Source organism: Athene noctua, chromosome 3, assembly GCF_965140245.1.
Source record: "Athene noctua chromosome 3, bAthNoc1.hap1.1, whole genome shotgun sequence".
In the NCBI taxonomy this organism is placed as follows: Eukaryota; Metazoa; Chordata; class Aves; order Strigiformes; family Strigidae; genus Athene; species Athene noctua.
In genome coordinates this window covers 74559211-74584490 of record NC_134039.1, presented here as the reverse complement: position 1 = coordinate 74584490, position 25280 = coordinate 74559211, and the positions used below count along the sequence as shown (strand labels likewise).

Genomic DNA, 25280 nt, shown 5'->3' with positions numbered 1-25280 from the left:
ATAGTTAAAGCTGAAAGAAAAACATGACCTTGAAAATAACAACGTATCTATACCCTGATCAATACAGGGATGAAGCTACATGTATCTAATTTATCTACTTAGGTAGTTTTAACTCACCAGGAATACAATTAAGGCAGAAATCGAAGTTGGCATGATTCCCAGTCAGAACCTGACAACTGCTATATTGACAGTGAACTTCCCTTTCACCTTTCCACTGCTCCAAAAACTGCTTATTTTGTAATAAGCAAGTTACATTACAATCAATCAATGTTTTGTCACTTTTCATAGTTTTAATTTTTTTCTGCTTCTCTATTTAACAAAGGAAAATAAAGTCTAGGTCAGATACCAAGAATTTACCAATCCCACCCTTTTCTTCTGACAAGAATTTAAGATTAGTCTGTTCTAGGTATATCTGATGCATATATGTTTTCTTAAGCTCAGCACAAGAGATGTCTTTATGTCCCTCCCCCTGTTCTCCAACCCAACAGTAAGTTTTTCAAATATCATCTTTTTGATAATTAAAGTTGATCTCTTCATCCTCTGATTTGCTAGCTGACAGAAACAAGTGACCATTGTCCCCTTTTCTAAAAAAACGTGAAAGTCATTAGTGTTGGCTCAGTCATCTTCTTCTGGTCTAGAAACACCTATTTTAAAATGCTTTCTTCATAGAACAATGCTGTTGAGATATTTTGTATTCAGGCAGGACTCTCCAAAGTGTCTTCATGCAAGTGTGTCTAATTTTTTTATCCCACACCCTCGATGAAATCTTACCAGCACCAAGCAAAGCATAACAGTCACTGTTCTACATACAACTGAATTAATAGATGCAAACCAAAACATATCCCCTTACTGACATTTAATCTCAATTCCTTCTCTGCTATGTGGTTGCTTATCTAGGTATTCTGTATTTTAGCTTCACTCTTTCTTTCTGAAGTACAGAATTTCATAGAATAGTCTATTGATGATTTTGAAAACTGAAAAAAAAACCAAAACCAACCCAACAACTTCGATTTTAATCCTTCAAAGTACTCAAAATATCCTGCAGCTTGATGTCCTCCACAGTATTATGGACATGTAATATGCATTATATTATCCAAATTGTTATTGAAGCTATTGTGTAAATGTGGCCCAATAGAGACTTCATCTGAAATACCCTCCCAAAATCCACACTGAATGACTGAGAGTAGTTTTAAACCAGTTTTGATCAAATTCTGGTGAATACATCCAGACGATGCTAGAATTAGGTCTTCAAATAAAGAAATCTTGATGTTTGTCAAACATGAATCCCACCAAAGAAATATAAGCTACTTTTTCTAGCATAAAATTGTAATCCTCTGTATCAACTTGGACTAACTGATCTTTGCCTCCTTGTGCTGTTCTTTGTTGGTATTAATAGCTGTAAGAATTCTAGGACTTCCCAATATAAATTTTTAAAAGTTAACTGGCAACAGTTAAGATTACCACAGTTTTGGTCCTAGGATGAATTCTCATTAACTGGTGTTAATTAGCTGCCAGAAGTTCATGTTTGAATTGCAGGGAAATAATGTGTCTCTTTTTTATTTATATTAATGAACATAAAATGTAGTGCACAGCAAGACCAAAAAAACACACATATCCCAGAGACCAAAACAAATCACGACCAAAAAAGATAATTTGCCAGTGAACTATGAAGAACAACAACAGGCCTTTTTATTGGCAACAATAGGATTTAATTCTATAAATTAGCATGGCAATTTGGTACAGATACATTTAGCCAAGTTTTACAATACTGAACAATGTTGTAATCTCTCATTTAACTTTAAAATTATTAGTTAGAAGAAAAAATACCGCAGCCCTTGCTTAAGACTTAAAAAAAAAAAAAACAAAAACTTAGTAATAGGCTGAGTCAATGCAAAGACAAGCGCCATTAAGGGATTCTTCCATTTCATGTACTGCATTTGACAAGAAAGTTATTTTAGACACATTCAGGCCTAACTTAAAAACATTGACAAAACAATGAAAGTGTGCACATACTCTGTCCAGCAGTAAGTTTTACACATCAATGATGCAATATTAAATTATCTCTTTCTTTAAAAGGCACATTTCTTTAGATCATTGTAAAATTAAGCTTTTGTGGTTCGTCAAGATATGAAAAATGTAGAAGCACTCAGTAAAATAATTATTTTACTGTGCTTGTGCTTTAGCAACACAGCTGTATTGGAAGACTCCACCCCACAAAACATACAGTGAAGCTATCAGGGCACAGGACATAACCTGAAGGTTAATGACTAACAAGTGGGAGATGACATTCTAACAATGACTAATTCAAGTCAGCCATTAATTCTAAGAATATGTCCTGTGCTGAGGTTATTATTGCTGCTGCAGGTAAGATGAAGAGTTTTGTAAAAAACCCCAGCAATTTATCAGTGGTGTATATACAAGTTGAAACTGCAAGTTATTCCCAGACAATACCTTAAATAGTAACCAGGGTTTTTTTAGGTCACCTCTCAAATTTTATAAATAATATAACTAGTAAAATTTATCACGAAGTTGGTATGCAAGTTTTAGTTCTGAAACTGACAAACCTGGCATCTGAAAATCCAATTCACTCCAGAAAGTCTATTTTGTAAGTACATCATATTAATATCTGTAACATTAATTGCTAGTTCAAATCAAACAAGGAACTGCTACTGTTTCATTACTCAAACCCATCATTTGTACTCAACTCCCGTGATTCTCCGTGGTTCAAGACAAAGAAGTCGTCTTTTTTCAAGCCGTATCTTTCAAGAGCTTCATTCAGTTTAACTGGAGGATCCAAGTAGTACTGGAAAAATAAGAATAATATGAGGGAAAAGATACCATTGCAGCATTTGGAGAGAAAAAAAAGAATATCGCTGCTCTAAACAAGATACAGTTTATATTTTAAACGTTATCTAAAGTGGGGAAGGGGGGAAAGACATTTGTCAAAATGTTTGGTTTCATTTTCAGTTATTAAACGGTAAGAATACTGATTTACAGTTGTAGAGTAACTAGCAAGGCACAACTTAGCATCTAAAATTCAGTCTTCCATGTATTGAAGTAGCTCCCTTAGAAGCAGAAATGCGGTGAGAGGAGAGTTGGCAGGTCAGCAGATGGCGCTTTCTTTCGGGCAGTGAAACAAATTTGTCAGCTTTGCTGTTTAAAAACTAGTGCCGTTTCAGTGGGGTCCCCCTGAAGTTACTTCATTGTATTTGTTACATTTCTGAAAAGGCGTCATCAGGAAGAAATCACCCAATTTTGTGCTTCTAAATGCATAGCATCATTTGTACCGTGGGCACTACTGACTATTTATTGGAAGCATCGTGGATAGGAAACGTTAAACCCAAGTTAAGGAAAACATATCAGGTGAACATAGGTAACGGCATCAGGACTGACTTACAAGATAAAGTGGCACAACTGATACAAAGACAAAGTTGAAAAACAGCTACCAGACAAGGTGTATCAAAGGTGATGTAGATACTTCCCTTTCAGTGCATTTTTAGTCATTGTGAAGGTACCTGGGTAACTTCCTTATCAGAACTGGGGACTTGGGGAGGGGTGGGAGGGGAGTAAAAGAAAATTTTATTTGAAAAATCAGCAACTCAGAATAACTTAGTTTTTCATATTGTGCTGGTTTAACTACAAATCAACTATTAAAAATACTATTCCATTTATTTATGAGACAGACATGATTAATAAATACCGTATTGACCTACAGGCATGCAACTCTTACTGCCTCCAGGTGATGCACTGCTGAATTTACTTTTATTATTGCATGCATATCCACACCTTTTGGATGTCAGAAATCCTCCACATTTGTTTCAGCAACTCTACTTTCAAATAAATGTTAACAGAAATATTTCATGTAACTGGTTATGAAAAGCTAAACATTGTTTTTAACTGCAGTACATATAGTAGCAACTTTTCACTTATACAAAGTTTACATTTTAAATACACATTTACAGATACCTAGGTTAAACTGCAAGAGCAAACCTTCATATGCTGTGTACGCAGGAAATCTGCGCTCATGTATAGTGTTGAAATTTACCTCATTTGCTAAAGCAAAGGTCCCCCAATGAATTGCTACAGACTTCTTTGCTTGAACATCAATATGGATTCTTACTGCTTCTTCAGGATCCACGTGCTGGTATTTCATAAACCACCTACCAAAACACAAAGTACATTTTTTTGTGTCACTTAATTCAGTGCAAGATTTCTTCTTTATTTTCTTTTGGGTAAGAGACAAAGAGTCTAAAAATAAACAAACAAACAAAAAATCCCCATCTAAACACCTAATCAAAAAAATTATGGAGCATGTATGTCTGAACAACATAGGAATCCTCAAAATCAACAAGCTGGAATATACCAACATACCCACGAAACAGCAGTCCATGTATTTCACTCCCCTTTTCAAATGGATTTTTTTTAATCTCTATTTTTAATAGCATATGGACATATTACTTGTTCCTTGAGGCATTAAGGCCATAGATTTAAATCCATCCCTGAAAAAATTTCATGCTAGCAGCACACACCAAAAAGTGTGTGCTTCAGATGATAGCCTGAGGAAATGGTAAAGCAGAAGAGAGAACCTGGCAATTCTTGAAAGATACTGGATTTTTACCATGTTATTCAGATTGCTATTTTCCTTTCCCAGCCTATACAAGCTTTGATTCCAGCATTATATGAGTATTATAATCTAAAAGTTTAGAACCCTGTCATAAGTAGGATACAGATGCCTAAACAAATGGATCTTTCATACCCTAGAGTCACCTTTATCTCCAGGTAAGTTGCAAAAACAGCATTAAAAAAAGAGAAAAATGCAGCAAATTGCATGCATCTAAACTGGTTGGATTAATTGCTGCTATTTCAGAAAAAAAAAACAAAAACGCACAAAGTAATTACAGATTTTTAGTCCATATTTTTCATGGAACAAAGTCAGCTTGCTGTGCTGAAGACTGAAGAAAATTCTTCAAGAGCATCACACACACATAGGCAAGCATCCTAGGTCTTTCAGCTCTTCCAATTGCCTGCTTTTTTTTTTGTCATTCAGCATGTCCTTTTGCCTCAGCAATTTCCTTCTTTTGCCTCTACGTTCTAATGTATATTCTTAATAAAGTATACCTACATTTTTTATTTCTGGGTGTATTTCTTTGTCGTCAGTATATAATCTCATTTATGTATTTTGACCAAACTTTGATTTTCATACCTTGGCTCATAAGCTCCAATGGGGATGGCTGCAAGATCAAAAGGTCCAAACCTTTTACCTATCTGTTCAAAAGCAACACAATATCCAGTATCTCCTGAAAAGAAAAACCTATTCCAAGGTCCCAAGACAGACCAGCTGCCCCAGAGAACCTTGTTGTCATCTGTCGCAGTCCTTTTGCACCAATGTTGAGAAGGAGTGAAGACAAAAGTTACCGCATCATGACCAGGGACACAGTTCTCTTCCCACCAATCCAGTTCAATCACGTTCTCACAACCGCATCTCTGCATCCAGTCCAGGAGTCCCAGAGGCACAAACCAGCGCAGCTCACTCCCAAAGCGTTCATTCAAACTCATTACAGTGTTGTAGTCCAAATGATCGTAATGGGTGTGGCTGATCATGACCGCATCTATTCTGGGGAGCTGCTCTACTGTGCACGGAGGTCCTCGGAAGCGCTTGGGACCCATCAGCTGAGTAGGGGAAGCTCGCTGGCTGAAGATTGGGTCAGTAAGAAATACAAGTTCATCCATTTCCACCATAACTGAGGCATGTCCCAACCACGTGACTCGCATACCAGTTCCTGTCTTCCCAGCAAGTTCTGGCTTTTGAACAAAGTAAGGTTTTAACACTGGAAGCTCTTTATCAAGTTCCTAGCAAAAAAGAACACAACATGCGTGAGATTTCAGAATGTACTTAGCCATGGAACAAAAACTGCATACAAGGCACAAATCATTACAGTCAAGATTTTCATTTTGTTTATATTTTTAGGCAACCAGAGAACTGCAACAAAAAACAGATGCCTTTTTAATGACCATTTTCTCAGCTACTTCCTTCTAATTTCTTCTTAGGTTTTTGTAACTTTTCACTTCTCTGTCAAGAGAGAGAAGAAAGAACTTGAGAGTATCCTATCAGGCCAGGAGACCTACTAAGAGAGAGAGAAACTCTTAAAGCATTGCAGTGAAAGCACTGCAAGGCACTAACAGCATCCTGGGAGAGCCTTTGCAATGGGTTGGCCTTCCTGACCTGGAAAAGAATATGTACATTACTGTTACTGTAACAAATGTTCGAGTTTAGTTTGTGCAACTAAATGATGCATCCCTTAAGTCCTAACATAAGCTGAAAATCCACAGATGAAAGAGAAAGCCATGTTCCCAACAACATTCCACAACAGCCTTTAGCAGACCCCCTCTCTTTTCCCCATTACATACAGAAGCAGCACATGGAGGTTAACCTCACTTGGCTAGTGTTAGCCTTTATAATTCTCTCTTCCCACCTGCCAGTAATTCAATAAACATTCTTAAAACAAACTCTTAAGGCACTTAGCTGTTCTTCTTGTGATGTTTTATTGAAGTCTTCAAGGTAATTAAATTTTAATTATTAATTAATAAATCACTGTACTGATCTTCCTGTATGTTCAGGATGCAGTCCCATGAATGACTTCAAATCAATCTAAATCCATACTCCTGTGTAACAAAGTGATGGAAACCTTCTCCCATCTCCTGTCTTGTTTCAGCATAAATACTTACACAGTCCCCACTAAAGTCTGATGGGCGAGAGAACTGATCCAGCTGAACATTAATCCAGAGGAGGAAAGTAAACAGCTTTCATCTTAATCAGCTTCCAAATTTGACTCTGTGTGAGGCCTCAAGTTGGCACAAAAGAGGCCATGGCTGTATATTATCTGCTGAAACTCATCGCCCAACCACCACTCAATTATCTCATTTTGAACCAGTTACATTCTTTACTGCAGTTTGGTTGAGACGCTTAAGCAGAAGTTTGAGTTATAATAAATAAGAGTTTTCCTATTAAAAAAAGGCAACTAAACAAAAAGTCTTCTCAGAGTTCTGACGACCTTCAGCTCTACCACAGTGTGGCTAAGGCTCTCCTCCCAAACAGTTCTAGTCTGAAGTCCTCACATCACCTTAGAAGAATTTTCCCATGTTAGGCAGCTTCTACAGACTCCTGACACTCTTCTCTCCCTAGTAATCACAGATGTCCCAGCACTTCTGCTTCCTGGTCAAGTTCTCCCTGCAATGGTTGGTGCTCTCATTCTCTAGGTCTAGGATAGTAAATCAGTGCTATCAGCAAGCTTATACAGAGATGATCTTCTGCTCCCTTAAAAGTCCAGCCAATGCTGACAGTTTAGGAGTTTAGGATTTCCATTGCTAAAACAGTCTTGACAGCTTCAGGAAAGTTACTTTCTCCACAGTATTTTATTAATTTGGAGGGTATATGTTGGGGAAAACCAAAGCACACATACCTCCATCCCCCTACAATTCTATTATAAGTAATATTGATGAAATTGCTTTTTCTGAGAGCTAATGGACAAGACATGTCTACAGAAAAGAGTCTGATTACTGTCTCCAGGAATGAAAATAGATAACCTTCTATAAAGCTGAATCTAAGGTTAGTACAATACAACCACTTATTCATACAAGAACAAAAAAAGTGTGAGTATTAAACTGAGATAAACTGCTGCTTCTCCAAAAAAGCATCACTTTCTTACCTCTATTTCATTCTAAGTACATGGGAATGACACTGGCAGCAGAAACCCGAACCACAGAAAGTGTTATATTGTGATGCTTGAATTAAAAAAAAGAGTGGAACATCCATAAAACTAACGTAATACTCAAAAATGGAAATTAGGACAAACCATCAAATTACACACGGTTAAGTCAACAAGTCAGATTCTATCTAAGAAATTAAACTCAGATATGGAATTTAATAATTAATTGTCATAATGCAATTTAGGTCAGTAAATACATTTTTTATGGAAAATGTTCTTTTTAATTAGCTGGTTTTAGAGGTAGACAACAAATTATTCTGAGAATTAAATGAACCCACATTATTTTTGCTGACATTTGACATAAACTAGTTTTTAAAATCAGCATAATAAAATATTAACAACACTAAATGGATAAAGAACTGGCAGATGTGAACAATTAGTTCTTAACTGTGACTCAAATAATGTTGTACTGGTTTTGGGTGGGATAAAGTTAATTTTCTTCCTAGTCGCTCCTGTGGTGCTATGTTTTGGATTTGTGTTGATAACAGACTGATGTTTTAGCTGTTGCTGGACAGTGCTTAACAGCACCAAAGCCACTAGGCTGGGGGTGCACAAGAAGTTGGGAGGGGACCCAGCCAGGACAGCTGACCCCAACTCACCAGAGGGATATGCCAGACCACGTGACACTGTGCTCAGCAATAAAAGCTGGGGTTAGGAGGCGGCAAGAGGACGTTAGAGTAATGGTACTTGTCTTCCCAAGTAACTGTTATGGGCAATGGAGCCCTGCTTCCTGGAGATGGCTGAACACTTGCCTGCTGATAGGAAGGGGTAAATCAATTTTTTACTTTACTTTGTGCATGCAGCTTTTGCTTTACCTATTAAACTGCCTTCATCTCAAATCATGAGTTTTCACACTTTTGACCTTCCAATTCTCTCCCCTATCCCACTGTGGGTGAGCGAGTGAGCAGGTGGCTGTGTGGGGCTTAGCTGCCTACCAGGGTAAAACGACAACACATCTGCACTATTAAAGGCTTTACAAGGATGTCACTAGGATCGACACTATTAAGTATTTCAAATAGTTGATTTAAAGATAGAACTAATCACTATAAAAGGCATTTGTAAAGGACACACAGACAGGAAGACTGACAAATAAAGAGTAGCACAGTTCGAGCAACCAGTATCCTGACCTATTTAAATGAAATTCGGTGAACAAAAGTTCAAGGCAAACCAAGAGCACAAAGGCAGTGTAAGTTGGAAAGCATAAGCTCTGTATGAGCCCTACATGCTTGTGATACACAGGTCTCTGATCCAAATCAGTGATTCCTCAGAGGATGAGATCAGAAATCAGGTATTTTGTTGAGCTATCATACTAGATCACATGGAAAAAGCTGAAGAAATTACGTCTCAGACCATGGAGTTTGTGTTTGAGGTGGTGTTTTTTTAATATTTTACAAAAGTACACTAAAATCCCCAGAATTACTTTTAAAGCAATAAGGACTCATTACTCAACTCTAAGATTTCAAACTAAAACGCAAGTTCTACTGGCAGTATACTTCATATTAAATTCTTAAAACTCATACAACAAGATAAAACAACATCATGAACGAAATACATAATCTTATGGAACACTTATCCTGTTATAGTACATTTTGTTCTCTGTCAGACTAACCAGAAACATATTAATACTACAAGAATCCTAACAGATCTTTGAAATATGGCATTGATGTCAAATCAGCTACCAACAGAAGCAGAAGGTGCCTAATACTGTCTTATCTTCATCACTGAGTAATATAAAAATTCCTCCTGCTGTGCCCTTTCACTCCTCCCATGTTCTTTCCTTCCTAATACAAAGCAAGAAGAAACACATGACGGTCTTTGGTAAGACTAGCTAATTAGCTTAGGATTTTTGGTGCTTAGTGCATACTGCAATACCACTGGACTTTGCAGAAATGAAAACAATCTAAATCGCTGATCCAACAACTAAAGATACTCCAACAGCACTGAAAAAAGTTATTAATAAAGACTAATGAAAATACAAGAAGTCTATGCATTCTGGATAATGATACAGGCTTGTTGTGAAGGCATGATTAGAATACATACAGCTTCTACACAGTGAAGCACATATCCTGGATAATATGCCTTTTTTTTTTTTTACATATGCAAAGCACTTGATACACATAAACTGAACCTGCTCAGCATAGCAGGGTATCACTAGGCACACTCAATGTGGAAATTAAAAGTAGAAGTCTGCTCAAAAGTCATGCTATCTAACAGTGCTAAATAAAGTATGGACTCCTTAGTTTGAATTTTAAATAAGCTCAGAAGTGCTTTACAGGTTGATTTAGGTGTGGAACAAAGATAGCTGGAAGAAGCATCAGAATGGCTGAGGACTCCAGAAGTGCATTTCATTGATCCCTATCTAGGTTTTTGTATTTCTGATTTACTTCACCGAGCTCCTTAATAATTGCCGGCACTTAATTAAAAAAAAAAAATTCATATGCAAAGCAATAAGTTTAGTCCAAAATGAATCCCAAGTGGGTCAGAGAGACAGCTTTACAACTGGTACAGCGTGGATTTCTTTGTAATCATCCTTTATTGCAGGGATAATCTGTAAATTAAAGGGGAGTGCTGCAGTTCTCCACTGCCATCAGAAAGCTATATATTCTGCACTCTGTAGTACTCCTTAGCACTGCCTTCTAGGTACTTCAGTCACTAACCAGGCTTCTCACCGGTGCTGGCCAGATACAAAGCCTATTGTACACATATGGAATAGGGCAGTGGTCAAAGGCAATTGAAAATGCCAGGGCATGAATTTTACACAAATGTGGCCAAAGTATCACTATGCACCACACCACCTAGAAAGCTGTACACACTGAGGCACAACTGCAGTGATGACTACAAGGTGCAGATAGTGTCTAGAAGCAAGACACCAAATTTAAAACAGTAAAATGTTGGAAGGGATCCCAAAGCCAGTATAGGTTACCTGTGTTTCTTTCTGAAGTCATTATTATAGAACAATTACAGCCAAGATTATTTCTCCCTTAAACATGTTCAATACCACGTATCTATCCTTAAAGAAATCCCTAAACCTCTGACCATCATGTATTAATAAGTAACATGGCTTTCCTATCCATAAAGTTGATCAAATTCTTTCCTTCACAGGCAATTCATATAAAGATAAAAAATGAAAAGCATAATATTCTTGGATGCTTAAAAGCATTAACAACACCTGTTTGTTCAAAAATGCTTTCCCTGGTTCTGCACATTTCAGCACAGCTTTTCTGGATGCAGTCAACACATTAGAAAATCTACTGAGAAGTAATCCCAACTGTCAGAACTGTAGCCATCATAGCACTTCTTGTGGCCACAAAGATAACCCGGAGCTTTCCAGTATCCATTACTCCTCATGGAAAAGAAGCTTTCCTCAGAGGTTGCTTCCCCCGCGTCCTTCTTTATATAGAATATCTGACAGAAGCAATACAGGGAAACACCATTATTTATTCTTGGTATAAACTGGCACTGCACCTTTAGTATTTCAATACAAATGCTTGCTCCTGGTGTACAGAAACAGGAAAACATAGATTTGCAAACACTTCCATAAGTAAATGACAGCAACTATTTACTACATTTTTATGAAAAAGATGTAACGTATATAGTAAACAGCAATCTGGGAAAAAAAGGCAAAATTTTTAAAATTAGATATTCCACAGCTCTTTCATGCAATACAAATGATGATAGTAGTAAGCTTCATAAGGCAACACCTATTAAAAAGAAAAGAGAGTAACTGTAGTTTATGACTGAACTAGGAGGCCATTTTTGTTGGTTTTGTAGATATAAACCTAGCTGAATAAATTAAAAGGTATGGAACTAACAGAAAGGAGGAAAAAAAAAATAAAGAGGCAGAAAGTATTAAACCATCTTCTGCAAAGATAAAGAAATAATAAAATCAAAAACACAAGACGTAGAAAAGTCTCCAAAAGATGCCCAATAAGCATTATTCAGAAACTGTCCTATTTTATTGACTAGAGCAGAGGAAAAAGTCTAAATCAAGAGCAGAAAACATGCAAGTATTTACCTGTTTTGAGCACGGCACATTGCTGTTATTTTTTTCCATAAGGGACCATTTCAAAATATTTGGCAAGGTTGGCGATTTCCATGTTGGCCACGGGTTGACAAATTTCCCATCTTTGCCTCGCTTTGATTTAGTTACATCCTCTTCTAATCTGTAGTCCAGCCTGAAGCTTTTTCTGGAGGTCCGGGAAGAATCGCTGCCCCTGGAACCTCGACCTGAATTCTGACGTTTCCTCACTGCTTCTTTGGGGTACTGGTTACACACAGTCAAAGGCTGCTCTTCATCCATTTTCTTATCCATATCTTTTTGAGGAGAACTAAAATAAATTTTAAATTAATAAATCTTTTCTTGGACTAACATCAACATTAATAAGTCTGAATGCTCTCACACACATTAGAAACAAGTCTGTCCTTCTCATTTTATAATCTACTGTATTTTTACCTCAACAAAATATGCTTTTAGAACAGTAGCTATTATACAAAAGACTTCAAAAACATGCTGTGGCAAGCAGACATGAGATCTCTTTGTAGTTCAGGCAGAATTTTACTTCCCCGGAATGCACAGCTTCAGATACTAACACTATTATCTACCAACTGCAAAAGCAAGGGGGAAGGGTTCCTTAATTTACATTTTGGAAGAATAGTAAGTTCCTCCTGAAACTTACGACATTTAGTGCCTGATGTAATATGATCCTGCAAACCTGTCCAATAGATGCTGGAACTATACAGTACCTCAGGATTTGCCTACATAGTGACTTTGTTTTGTAGTAAGAGCAGCAGACTCATGTAGCAGTAATAACACATTATTTCTACTGACAAGATGCACATACATGCAGAAAAGTCAGAACACAAAAGACATTTGGTCCTATTTCCTATTTTGTCAAGAATGAAGGAAAGCTCATTGTAATAACAGTAAAAGTAACTGTTTCAAATACAATTCTGATCTACATTTAACTGAACTGACTAGTGGAAGGCCACAGAAAATTGGATCATCTCAAATAAATCATGGCAGCAATGTTTGTTCTTACTTCAATTGCAAAATAAAAAAAAAAAAGTGATAAAAATAACTGAGAAAAGCTTATTTCTATAAAGTCACAATTCTGGCACATTTCTTTGAAAACTGCAAACTCAATAGTCAGAGTCTTATTCCAAACTGCACTTAAGTATTGCAGAGTTTAGGAATATGGAGTCCTACTATCTCATTATATCCAAGGTAGAAAAAACAAATATCCCTACTTTATTTTAAAAGTTGCTAAAGCTAAATGCTTCAGTTTCTATAATTATTTTCAATATTTCAGTTGAAAGTAAATATACTGTTCTGACAGGGGTTTTTTTTTTAAAAAAGGTTGATATTTTAAAGATTACACAACTTTCTGGTACTTACAAACTCTACCTGATAAAAACTAGAAGATGATCAGTAATGAACAGACAGCATGATATACTGCTTAAGTGCAGGAATAATTTTCAATAAGAAATTGTGAAGTCTATCCTGTGGAAAACTCTCCACCACATGTTTTAGCCTGTCTACTATTTCAGTAACTCAGATACTCAAACTTTAGCTGCATACTCATATGAGAAGCACTAGGCTGATGTACCACTCAAACAGCATTTTCAGAGAACAGAATTAAAGCCCACAGTCTTCTTCAAAATTGCATAACTCGTTGTGCCCCTCATAAGTTCATAATTACAGGGAAAAAGAAATATGTCACTGCAACATCACAGCTAAGATTTTACACACATATAACTGTTATGAAGTTGAACCCAAATACATTTACTGGTGATGCTTCCATTTCCAATGCAGAGCCTGTCCCTGCTATTTCAGCAACAACTGATTACTAAACAGAAAGTATGGCGTCACTTGCAAAGATATGACAACTGATAAATATTGTGAAATTTTCTTAACAAAAGAACCATAATTTTGCCATACAGTATAGATAATACATTAACACATCAAAATTCACTTCTAATAAGGAAGTATGAACTATATTCATAAAACACTGCTGACAGAATTTTTTTGTAGTACCACCGTTGGTCATCATCTTGTTTTCATGTAATTGCTTTGTTCTCTAGTTTCCCTGTAGTTTTACGGAAACTACTCCATTTATGTATTTTCTATTTAGCAGTAAGATACCATTCCTGCCTCATAATTTTAATTTAACTGTTGATACTCCTAGGATTTTTTTCCTCTATTCCACTAAACATTTACTGGAATCAGCTTTCAATGGAACAGTCACCCAACTTGCTCTATATCATTTTAAGCAGACATAAATAGTAACAGAAATAATCAGCACCACAAAAAGACAGATAGAATACCCCAAAAATTTTAATGGATATTTTAACTGTTACTTTAACTTAAGAGGTTTGATTTTGGGTTTGGTTTTTTTTTTGCATTCTTCAAAGAGCATTTTCAATGCCAAGTCAGCTTATTAATTTAGCAAAGCACACAGACACAGCATAAACCATCTTCTTCTAGAAACATTTCTTCTAGAAAGCATCATGAAAACAAATCACAAAAGTTTAATCAGATAGGTATTTAATTCCAGGAAATTCTTCTGTTTACATCTCAGATGTCTGATTTTTAAATATATATAACTCCCATAATTATTGTTCCCACGAGCCATTTTATATTAGAGACCAGAGTGCCTAAGGTTTTATTTTTAAGCTTATGTTTATCTATTCATTCATCTCCAAAATAGGTGAATTCTACTTTTGCTTAAATTTTCATATAAACCTTTGATCTTATTCTGAAAGTATAAACCTCTGGGGGAAGCAGGGATCAACTATGCTAATTAAACAAAGACAATGCCAAAGCATTTAAGGCACTGCAGGTATCTGTCTGCCAACATATTTTCCACATGATGCACATACATGGTTTTCATTAGTATTCCATAAGCAACTGAAGGGATAAAAGACCTCAGTGCTCACAGAATACTTTAAACCCTTTTACATGCGTAAGAAAGGGACACATTTACAAACAACTGACAAAGTATTCCTGAGGAACTGTAGAGTCCTCTGAAGTATCAATCTTGCTAGTTCATTTTTGTTTCGTTTACACTGGTAAAATACATGCTAGAATATTCGTGGAATAAAGAAATCTAATTTTTCTTATTTAAAAAAAAAAGGGTACATGATCATTTCTTGAAAGCCACTAATCATTAGCGTAAAACTCAACCAGTTATTCGTCCAAGGAAATCATTACCCTTTTGCAAAACAAAGCCTCTACAGACAAGGAGATGTGGCAGGTGTACTTTAAACATTAGAAAATCTGAAATGAGCCGATTTTTCATCCAGCCTTCCTTAATTCTTCCCCCCCCCCCCCCCCCCCCCCCCCCCCCCAATAATACCTTGGCATTTGAGAAATAAATTTAAGCACTGGATTGCCAGCCAAATTATGAGCAACAGAGACACCAAAATCAAACTGGAGTAGAGTTGTGATCACTTGGGAGGGGTAGGGGAAAGGGGTCACGTCCTTGGTGAATATTTGTTATTGTAAGGTTCCACAAGAAATCTTCTATTGTCTACACTTTTAAACAAAGAGGAAGACTACTCAAAAGCATCAAGTTGCTTTCTTAACAAATGGAACCCATCCTTCAGGATGAGGTGATTTACCCCCCAAACAAGGGCAAGTGGATTGTCACCATTTGTAAGAGGGCCTCAGGCAAGATGCAACCCAACCACCCTGTCTGTGCTCAGAGATGCTTTACTGCTTCGACTGAATTCAGAAAAAGAAATGGACCAAGACATACAGACTACTAAAGGAGACCATTAGTCATGCCAAATCCACTTGGCCAGAAGGTACTCTAGACATAGGGGAAGAACACTAGCGTCTGATGAATAGGATGAAGCCTAACATGAATCAAAACGCAGAGCTCACAGAACTGGTTTTCCAGCACCAAATACTAAGGGGCCCCTAGTACAAAGCAGGAGAGAAGCTGTAGATCAGGCAGGGCATGGCATGGAAAACCCATGTCTTATGTCCCAGTAAACAGGCTTACACCTGCAAACAGGATATGACCCCAAACCTGTTGTCCTAAAGACTGTTTATTTTAGCATTGCTTATGTAACTGAAACACAGACACAAATATTTTGGCTTTGAGTCTTCTGTTTATTTAGGAAAATAATTAAAATTTGAACTAAACATTTTAATATTTTCTGTTCTAAAAGAAGGTTGGAAACAGGATACATTAACATTACGAGAAGCACTCTAACATTAAAATTTTTATTTTTAAATGGTGTTTTAAACACAGCTGAGCATCAAGCCAACTTATTTTAATCTTATTTGAAGAAATGCATCAACATAAAATCTGTGTGAGTCTTCACCTTTCCACCCTTTCCCCTGCTAAGCATACAGACATGCTACTAACTGTGAAGTCTACCAGAATAAATTTATCTTTCTTTTCTACACATAAATGTGGTCCTTATTTAACAAATCCATAAGCTAGAAAGTTTAAGAAATAATTACTATGAAGCTATGGTTTACTGGAACCCAAAAACATCCAAAAAACTTTACACTTACCTTACAAACATTCCATAGCTTTCCAAATATCCTTAATTTTCTCTATTTTTGAAGTAACAAGTCTTGTTCATTTCTAATCACTGCCTCTCTGTATAGACTACATCCAGAACTGGGCTGCACTACACATCACCTAAAAGGGACAGCACACAATTCCTAGCACTTCCTCACACCACTGGAGCTTTACCAAAGCAAGAATCTGAGCCATATACTGCTACACAACTTGAAAGTTTTCTTTCAACATACATATTTTTTATGACTGCAAAAAGCACACTTTTTGGTTTGAAACTTAAAAAGTATTTCAGCTAAAGGATATCTGCAAACACTAGGGAGCATATAAGTAATTTTTTGAAAAAAGGTTTCCCCACGCTTAACTATCAAACAACTGTCAGCAAAGTTTTGACTGTGCTTTTATTCTTCCTTCAGGTCTGAAACTGTCTGCTTTAATTAATGAACAGTTTGAGACTGGAAAATTCTGAATGCATTTAATCTTTTATTGTGCAGTACTTCAGACTGTTCCTCATACCACTGTAGACTTTCCAAAGCAAGAACCTGCGCCTTCTGCAAACTGTATACTGATATGCAACTTGGAATTTTTCTTTCACTATACGTTCTTTTTTATGACTGCAAAATCACTTGCAACAGCAATTATTCCAGATGCTCTTAGTTTTAGGTTTTCACAGAAAGAAATCTCTCAAGCTTACAACTAGCTGATCTATAAATATTTCTATAGATTTCCCATTAAAAGTTGCAAGCAAGAACAAGCATTGCAGAAATTTTAATTTATATTATTTGATATTTCAATAGCCGGCTTGGGATTCTGTGTGACATCCTACTTCCATATTTTCCAAACATGCACAAAGCAAAAAAATCCACGCTAGTACAGCCTTCTTCCATTTTCGGATGTACCCATTGCACAGCACAGCTGTAGGTTGCCAGCCCAGTTCTTCTCTGTTCCCAACTGTAAGCATTCTGATTCTACAGTGATCTTGTGTACTGTTCAAGAAAGATGAATAATGGAGTTAATAACAGAAACAGAAATAACTCTCCCCATTAACAAACTCATAGAATTAGGATGAATCCTTCACCATTCTTACATAGTTTTGAGGATCAACAGTAAAACATAGAAAACTTTTAGTTAGACATAACAGGAAAAAAATTTAGTTACAAATAAAACAAATGTGAAGCATCTACCCATGGTCCTCTGTTGTTAGGCATACTCTTACAACAGCTGTGTTACCTAAGCAGCCACCGTGAGCCAAGCCATTTCTGCCCTCCTTACTTTCCCAGGCTTGCCAAAACAAACATTTGTGTCCACATGGTGAATTAGTTCAAGAAACTGATCTAGCTGATAGTCACTTTTTACCTTCCCATCCCCTAGAGAAGCACTTAATTTTCACCTGCATCACTGTGTAACCGTGCAAGTGTTTATACCAACAAGCTGGCTAGGACAGGGAAGGGTGAGAACAGGAATTTACTGTTGTAAACAAGAACTACTTATGCCAGTGCTGCTATAAAAAAAGTAATTCATTAAATACCCTCCATTTAGAATTCAATCAGTGTAGCTCAGCTTCCTACACCACCAAATCAGGTCCAGGTTAGGTTCAATGATTCCCCCCTACCCTTAATATGCTTCATTTTCAATCTATTCCCTATCCAAAGTTTCATTCTCATTTAGTACCAAAGCTGCTTAAACTTTCATATTATAATCAAATTTAATAGCTACCTATCACCCAAAAGGCAGCCCACTCCCGTTACTACACATTCCGACTTCTACCTTCCTGGCATTCATTAAGGGAACTAAAGCAACAGAAAGTTATTCATAGTCATTACAAGTGCCTATCAGCTACACCCTTACAGGCCTCTGGATACAAATGCAAATAGGCTGTACAGTCAGGTCCATCAGTAGTACCTGCAGCCAGCTATTTCTCAATCCCGAGTTAAACCTGATCAGCTATGGACATTTTATCAACTGCATAAAGATGCCTCTTCCTGGAACTGGGAAAATACATAGCTACTTTCCCGTTGTTTCCAGGTGCCCCAGCTGGGGCTGTCCCTCTCCCATATGAACACTTTGTAATCCCCAAACATGTAGTCCCCAAATATGTATTTTATAGAAGTTTTCTGTAACATGCATATTCTGTTTAGCTTACGATCCCCAATATGACTGTAGTGTCCATAGAGGCCACAAATACTAACAGAGATGACAGACCCAGTAGCCAATTTCTTTAGATATACAAGCCTATTAAAATAAATTCTTTCCCTCTCTACCCTCACCTTTTACTGCAGTCTTGAATAAAAGTATCCAAAAGCTGGCATGCAGCCATCAAATTTAAAAGAGCAGCCTAGACTATCATTATGATTAAGCACAAGAGCAGTGTAATACTGTGCTATTGCTGAAGCAGCCACCAAAGGAAAGCAGGAGTCAATTTTCCCCGCACCAGAACAGCAAGTGCTTTATACTTTGCTCTCTCTAAACAACTGATTTCATGTGACTACATAATGTATAGTGAAGAATGTAGAAAACACAAGAGCTGGAATGAAAGCTTTCTTACCTGCTCTGCAGGACTCAGGCTGACAACAGAAGCAAGGTTTGTGCATTACAGCTGTGTTATGGTATGCAAGACAATAACTGGATCACAAATCAAATGCAGACAATTTTTTTAATCAACAGAAAAATAAGAGAATGCACATGCACACAGCTGGGCAGACAAACCCTGGATTCCAACAGCAATGATAATCTCCACGGATGGCCCTTCACACTTGTACAGAATTTCAATAAAGCTTTTCCAAAAGAGAAAACATGAAATTAGTACCAACCCAGCTACAGGATCTGGACACCAACTTTAGTGTTCTGGCACCAGCTCCACTCCTGTAAGTAATTATGCAAACGAGTAGGTCATTCGTCTCAACTGGCCTACTGATGTGACTACAGGTAATAACAAAAGGCAAAACTTTCCAGGATGGGGCTTACTGTTAGAAAAAACAACCAAACTTTAAAGTTTAGCATTTATAAACACAGTTTAGCCACTCCCATGCGTTAAAAGCCTATGCATCTTGGTTTTAGTATTTTAAGTTATTATGTAATGTTGAAGCTGCTAGCACAGATTTTCCTTAACTAAAATGAAGTTTTAATGTTACATGCTTGCACTCCATCCTGACAGTACAGGTTTTCCCATCTATCATCTTATGTCAATTAGATATGACTAAAAATAAATACTACTACATGTTATGAAACTAAGGCACCACTTGAACATACTACGGTAGAAATCAAATTTCCTTCATCGCACATGTCCATGAGGCAAGGTAAGAACTGTTTCCATAAAAATGCATAGAAATCATGTTAAAACCTTGATCCATAGGACCCACATGGTAAAGCAGAATCTGAAGCAGCTCATTTATAAACAACTCTGGCACTTTTATGTCTGCAACTGTGCAATTGCTATCTCCACTTCATTTACTAAACCTTTTAATTTTCTTTTTCCTTTCCTCTCCATGCCAGAAAGGAACAAAGTCATATGCAAACTTTCTCTAGACTCACACCAAGAATAAATCTTTAAAACCCTGTAAAACCTCAGTTGTCCAGGAAGTACAGCAACGCCCAAGCACTAAACTGGTTTTTATTTTTAAGTTAATGCAGTCATACAATTTTGTTTATATACATATTTAAATATTTGTCTATTTGACTTCCTCTCTTCAGTTCAAAGTCTGAGCACAAAGGACCCGATGTCATTTCTCTGCAATATAAAACTATTTCCCTAAATTCTTTGTACGTCTACTTAGATTTCTTTTGCTTGTCCCAACAACATTCTGTCTCCCTCTTTGTCTGTGTATGCATGTACACACACCCCCTAGATACATGAATTTTATAGAACTATTTATAACGTTTGACTTCAAATTTATTGAAATCCAAACAAATAATTTCCAGGTCAGTTAAGATAAGGAAATTGTAAGTTCTTCTTTGTTGAAAAATATGTTTTTCTTGAGTGCAACTGTTCCCATGAGTTAAGCTAGAAGGTCATCAGCCTTTCCAAATACAAGTTTTGAATCACCAAAACTTCATACTGGAAAGCCAGAAAGCATATGCAATACAGCACCCTTATGGTTCTTTAACTGAAACACAGCCATTAAAAGAAATTGCAAGTGATAGAACACCAGACACAACAAAACACAGATACCCAAGGAAACTTCAAATGTCACAACACATTTTTCAAGACAACACTTTTTCCTATAGATAACCAGCCTTCTACTCTATCCCCACGACTCTAGATTATGATGTCTCTTTATGTGCTCTAAATGAAATGCAAAGTTCTTTGGTTGTTAGTCAACAACAAAAGTGTTAATATTAAAAGCTGTTTGGTGGTTTGTTTTTTTTTTCTTACAGAAGAGTCAAGGCACCTTTCCAACACAAATGTGAGCCATCTACTAATTTTGGAGGCACCATCCTAAATATGTAGGTGTTTTAAGGAGACTAAGTGTTTAATTTAAACACACCTAAATAGACACACATCAACAACTTGTTATTGCCACAATCCCATTATGAGAAACAGCTGAACCTCACTGAAACCCTCCCTCAAAAACCAGTCCACAGCAGAGGAGGTTTCTGCCGTAACAACTGATACTATTTCCAAAGAGTATAAGCAATAAAATTTAAAATCTTTCCATAATCCTTACTCAGCAGACAGTAGCACTACTAGCTCCAACCATAGTAACGGGTCTTAAACAAGAAAAATCTCTTGATATACATTCCTTATCACTTGACTTTTCACTTGCACAACATCTTATCAAACTTTGTTTTTCACAGTAGGGACACACAATGGCAGCAAAGTGTTTTCATAGTGTCCCTTGGTAACGCCCAATTCTCTTGACTGAACAGCTTTGTGAGGTATATCTGCTTGGGCACAGTTGTATGCTAGTCAAACCCAAATAATCCTTTCTTTATACAGCTGCTATATATTAAGATATTACATGGAATCAGTAAAAAACGTGTAACTTGTTTCCTAGATTTTCTAAAAATATTCAAATCAAGTGCAACATTTGGTTTACAGAAAAGTCCTTTTTACCCAAAGCTGCATTTAGACACAAGATGATGACCAAGTGATTTACCATGGTCCTGGCTCTCAGTGTATTAGAAGCAGGATTCTGATTACAGTGCTAACCAGTATACTGCAAACTACATACTTACAGCAACTGAAAAAACCTGAAGTGAGATCAGGAAGGGACTAATAGATGTAAGGAAAGAAAAAATAATTTCACAGCAGGTGTTACATATAAAGGCACTAATTAATACGGGCAGCATTTCAATTTTTTTCATCATAGACGAAACAATTGCCTTCCAACTGCAGAAAAGAAAAGCTATTTCTGAATGGAGAATTAGAAGTTTTGGTTCAATCTTGAGCTTATAAAGGCTGAGGAAATAGCAGATTCCTGCTGAGGTAATTCCTCAGATCTACTTAGTCAATACAAATGAAGAAAATAATAATAATGGATTGCTTCCTTCTAAAAACGCTGCAGATCTCTTTTGGTTTGGGCCAAGATGAAGCCAAATTAACTGTTATTTATACCTGAACAGTTTCACTGTCATCCCTTCCTCCTCTCCTGAATGCGTCCTCTCCATCTAAATGAGTGAATGAGACAGGGCTTTTCAACCTCCAGGTACTCAAAATTCCCATTATCTTCTTCTAAGAGGTTGTTCAATTTCAGATCATTTGGGGCATTTCTAAAGCAACTGATGCAATAATTCTTACATTAATAAGATAAAAATCTTATTTCTTCTTGTCTTTCTGAAACTCTCACCTATAAAATGAATCAAGCTTCCCACTTTATTAATCGATAAAGCTGCTACTATGAATTAAAAAATACACGACTCTTTTTCAAGGGTCTTTTGCCAGAAAACAGAAGTGATTTTCCTGTCGTTACCTTTCATTTTCGATGTCACTTTAGCCCGTGTAGTTCGAAAAATTAAGAAAAAATACCCAAGTGCTTTCATTTAAAACTGAAAACTAGCTCCATAATCGCCATTTAGCAGAGTAAGAAATCAAAATCATCACTAGAAAAACCATCACACTAGAAAAACTGCAGAAGTTTAATATGGACTCCACTGCATGCCATTAAGACGTTCAACAAATACTTTCCCTAAATCCTTACCAGAGATAATTGCCGATCATTGAGATTGACTGAATTAATGACACTAAATGACTGTGTTAGTATCCTCAGCTTCTCACTACACGACGCAAGAAAGACGCTCGCGATAAACAACTGTTCGTGTTTTCCCTTCAAAGGAAAACATTCGCTACACCGTCAATACCACGAAGCGGTTTGGTGCGGGTTTGGGTTTTTTTATATAGGCGATTATATAACTTGTTTCTTCCCGAGCACCACCGCAGCGTATTTTGCCGTGAGTTTACGGACAGTATTTTTAGTCTCCATTTTCCTTGCAGGACCTTTTTCCTTTCACCGGTGCGAGCGCCTGCCCGGGGCTCTCGCCGGCGGCCCTGCGCCGCTCCCCGGGCCGGGCCGGTTCCCGCGCTGCGCCCGCGCCGCCGCCAGCCCCCACCCCCGCCGGGGGCCGCCTCGCGCGACTCCCCGCCGCCGCCAGCCGGGGCTCGGCCGCCCCCGGCACCCCTCGCCCACCGCCGAACTTTTCCGAGCGGGACGCTCTGCCCCGCCGCCGCCGGCGGGGCTCCCCGCTTCGGCCCCGCTCCCCGCCGCCTCCCGCGGCGGCGCAGCCCGGTCCGCCCCGCCGCGCTCACCCGGCGGACGCCGGTGCGGTGCGTCTGGCAGTCCCGCCGCCGCGCTCGGAGCAGGTGCGCGGCGCCGCGCTGCTCCGGCCCCGCTGCCGCCGGGCGGGCTTCGGGGGCGGCAGGTGTGGCAGGTGCTTCTCCTCCGGACGGGCACGGGAGCCGCCGCTCGGCTCGGTCCCTCCCTGCCCACAGGACGGCGCGGGGGCAGCGACCCCCGCCCCCGGCGCGCTGCCTGCCGCCGGAGAGCCGCTCACCTCCCGGGCTGCCGCTGCCCCTGAGAAGTCTCCTTCTCGTCCTCCTCCTCCTCCATGGTGCCGCTCCACCCCCTCCGCGGCGGCCCCGCGGCTCTGCACCAGGAGCCGTTGAACGGCTGCGCCTTCCCACCTGGCCCGCCCGCCGCTGAGGGCAGCGCGGCCAGCTGCGGGCAGCAGCTCCACAGCGCCCTGCCCCGCACCATGGCGGGCGGCCTGCCCGCACCCGGCGGGGCCCCGCCGCGCGGCCGTTAGCAAGATGGCGGCGGGGGGGCCGGCGCTGAGGGAGCCTGGCGGCCGGACGCCCTCGGGCCCGGAGCCACGGCGGGGCTGCCACCCGGGGAGAGGGAAGCGCTTGGCTCCGCTCCTGCCCGGCCCCGGCGGCTGGCAAACGCTGCCCGCGGTCCCGTTTGGGAGTACGAGCTGCTCTGACCACCTGGTGCTGCGGTGAAAAGTTACCTAGACCCGGTTTTCTTGGGAACCTGAACTGGCGCCGCCATCGCCGGGGGTACCGGCGCTGACGGGTGTGCGGCGGCACGGGTGAGACCACGCGAGGCCATCGGCCGCCTCCCGCCCCGCAGGACCCTCCATCCCCGTCGCCGTTTCCCCAGTGTCGGGAAGTTACAGCTCGTGCCCAAGTTCCTCCAGGTGCAGGATTACGGCCATCACCTCCCTCCCTGTGCACGCTTGTGAGTAGTTCACATGCGACTCTAGCCGACGGGCTGGGAAGTGAGGGGTTTTGAGGCACCCAGTCCAGAGAAATTAGGGTCTCAGAAATAAATACGCATTTTTTTAATCTTTCCTTACCTCCTTAAGCCCATAATACAATGGAAGTTAAAGAACAAAGCTATGCAACTGTGATAGGAAAAAAAAAAATCATATATAGCTGCAATATGGAATCTAAAACTACCTGGAGCTCCGATAACACATTTATGTACATGTAATCTTGAAGCTGTGGAATGGATGTCCAGTTTATTAGTGAATAAATCTTACCTATATTCAGACATAAAGTTCTCAAGGTAGGTATTGGGAGGCTAGAAATTTAAGCCTTACTCTTCTTATCATTAATCTATCATTCTCTTAGACTAGGTAAGGTAGAGGAAGCATAATACCACCAATTTACCTTGTTCTGTATGAGGAAGAGAGGTGTGTGTTTGTTGTTTACAGTCAGGCAGATTTGACAGTGGAAAATCCCAATTTATTTCTTACTTCTGGCTCTTCTCACCTGGTATTTCCTGATCTATTTCATCTCCTATCAGCACGTCTAATGCTAAACTGGCCTTGTAGCAATGACTTTTACTCATACATTATTAACCACAAATTTATATTGATTTAAGTTATTTCTACTGTATGGAATCTAAGACCTACTAAAGGCATTAGGTGATAAAGCTGCTCTCCATAGCTCTGATAAATGCCTGGTAACAGTTAGTAATACTTAGTGCCTATGTATAGAAATTTGTGTAAGCCACCAGTTAAGTGCCTCCAGGCTGGTAGTAACTGATTGCCAACAGTAGCAGATTTGGGATGCTCATCCTACACTTCAGCTGAATATCTCCTGGTAGGTGGACCTGCCTCCACGTGTCATTTGGAAGTAGTTTGTATGTCACCAGTGCTGCAAAAGCCTCAGTTCAGGAGGCTCTGCTTAGTAAATGCATTTTGTGTGTACTACAAATAGAGATGTCAACATTTGCAGGCTGTAAGTAAAGACAACTGGTGCCTGTGCACCATGCAGTTTTCAATTTGAAAGGGAACATCTCTTTTCTAGTATAACAACTGGTGAGGAATTATAATGCTCAAGTAATTTCTGACCCTGCTAGAAGTGTATATCAGCACCTATTACCTACTCTGTCATGCCAGTGTACACAATAAAATTCTACTTCAGCAGTGCTCTTCAACAGAACCTGAATTTTAAACTAGTTTCCTATTTCAGTGTTCCTGTGAGCCAACTAAGATCTCAGTCTAGTCCTGCGGCGTTGGTAGGTTTTGATCTTTCAAT

General features: G+C 38.9%; 1 protein-coding gene across 2 annotated transcripts; it reads right to left on the bottom strand.

Moving 5' to 3' along the window:
• Positions 1-36: 36 nt before the first annotated feature.
• Positions 37-23674, bottom strand: NAPEPLD (N-acyl phosphatidylethanolamine phospholipase D). 2 transcript variants are annotated; one of them, XM_074903380.1, is made up of 5 exons: positions 23288-23674; positions 11782-12094; positions 5204-5850; positions 4046-4160; positions 37-2803 (listed from the first exon to the last, which is right to left on the bottom strand). In XM_074903380.1, the coding sequence occupies exons 1-5, from the start codon at positions 23488-23490 to the stop codon at positions 2678-2680; spliced, it is 1404 nt and encodes a 467-aa protein (XP_074759481.1). In that variant the 5' UTR covers positions 23491-23674; the 3' UTR covers positions 37-2677. The 2 variants fall into 2 exon arrangements, with proteins under 2 accessions (XP_074759481.1, XP_074759482.1); XM_074903381.1 differs by lacking the exon at positions 23288-23674 and adding an exon at positions 23043-23279.
• Between the last annotated feature and the right edge of the window lie 1606 nt (positions 23675-25280).

Excerpts from the sequence above, each read along its gene's own strand:
- NAPEPLD (XM_074903380.1), bottom strand. The coding sequence starts at position 23,490 with ATGGTGCGGGGCAGGGCGCTGTGGAGCTGCTGCCCGCAGCTGGCCGCG. Across the intron at positions 4,161-5,203 it reads ATTGGAGCTTATGAGCCAAG|GTGGTTTATGAAATACCAGC; the intron begins GTATGAAAATCA and ends GTGTTTTGGTAG. Across the intron at positions 2,804-4,045 it reads CCTTTGCTTTAGCAAATGAG|TACTACTTGGATCCTCCAGT; the intron begins GTAAATTTCAAC and ends TTATTTTTCCAG.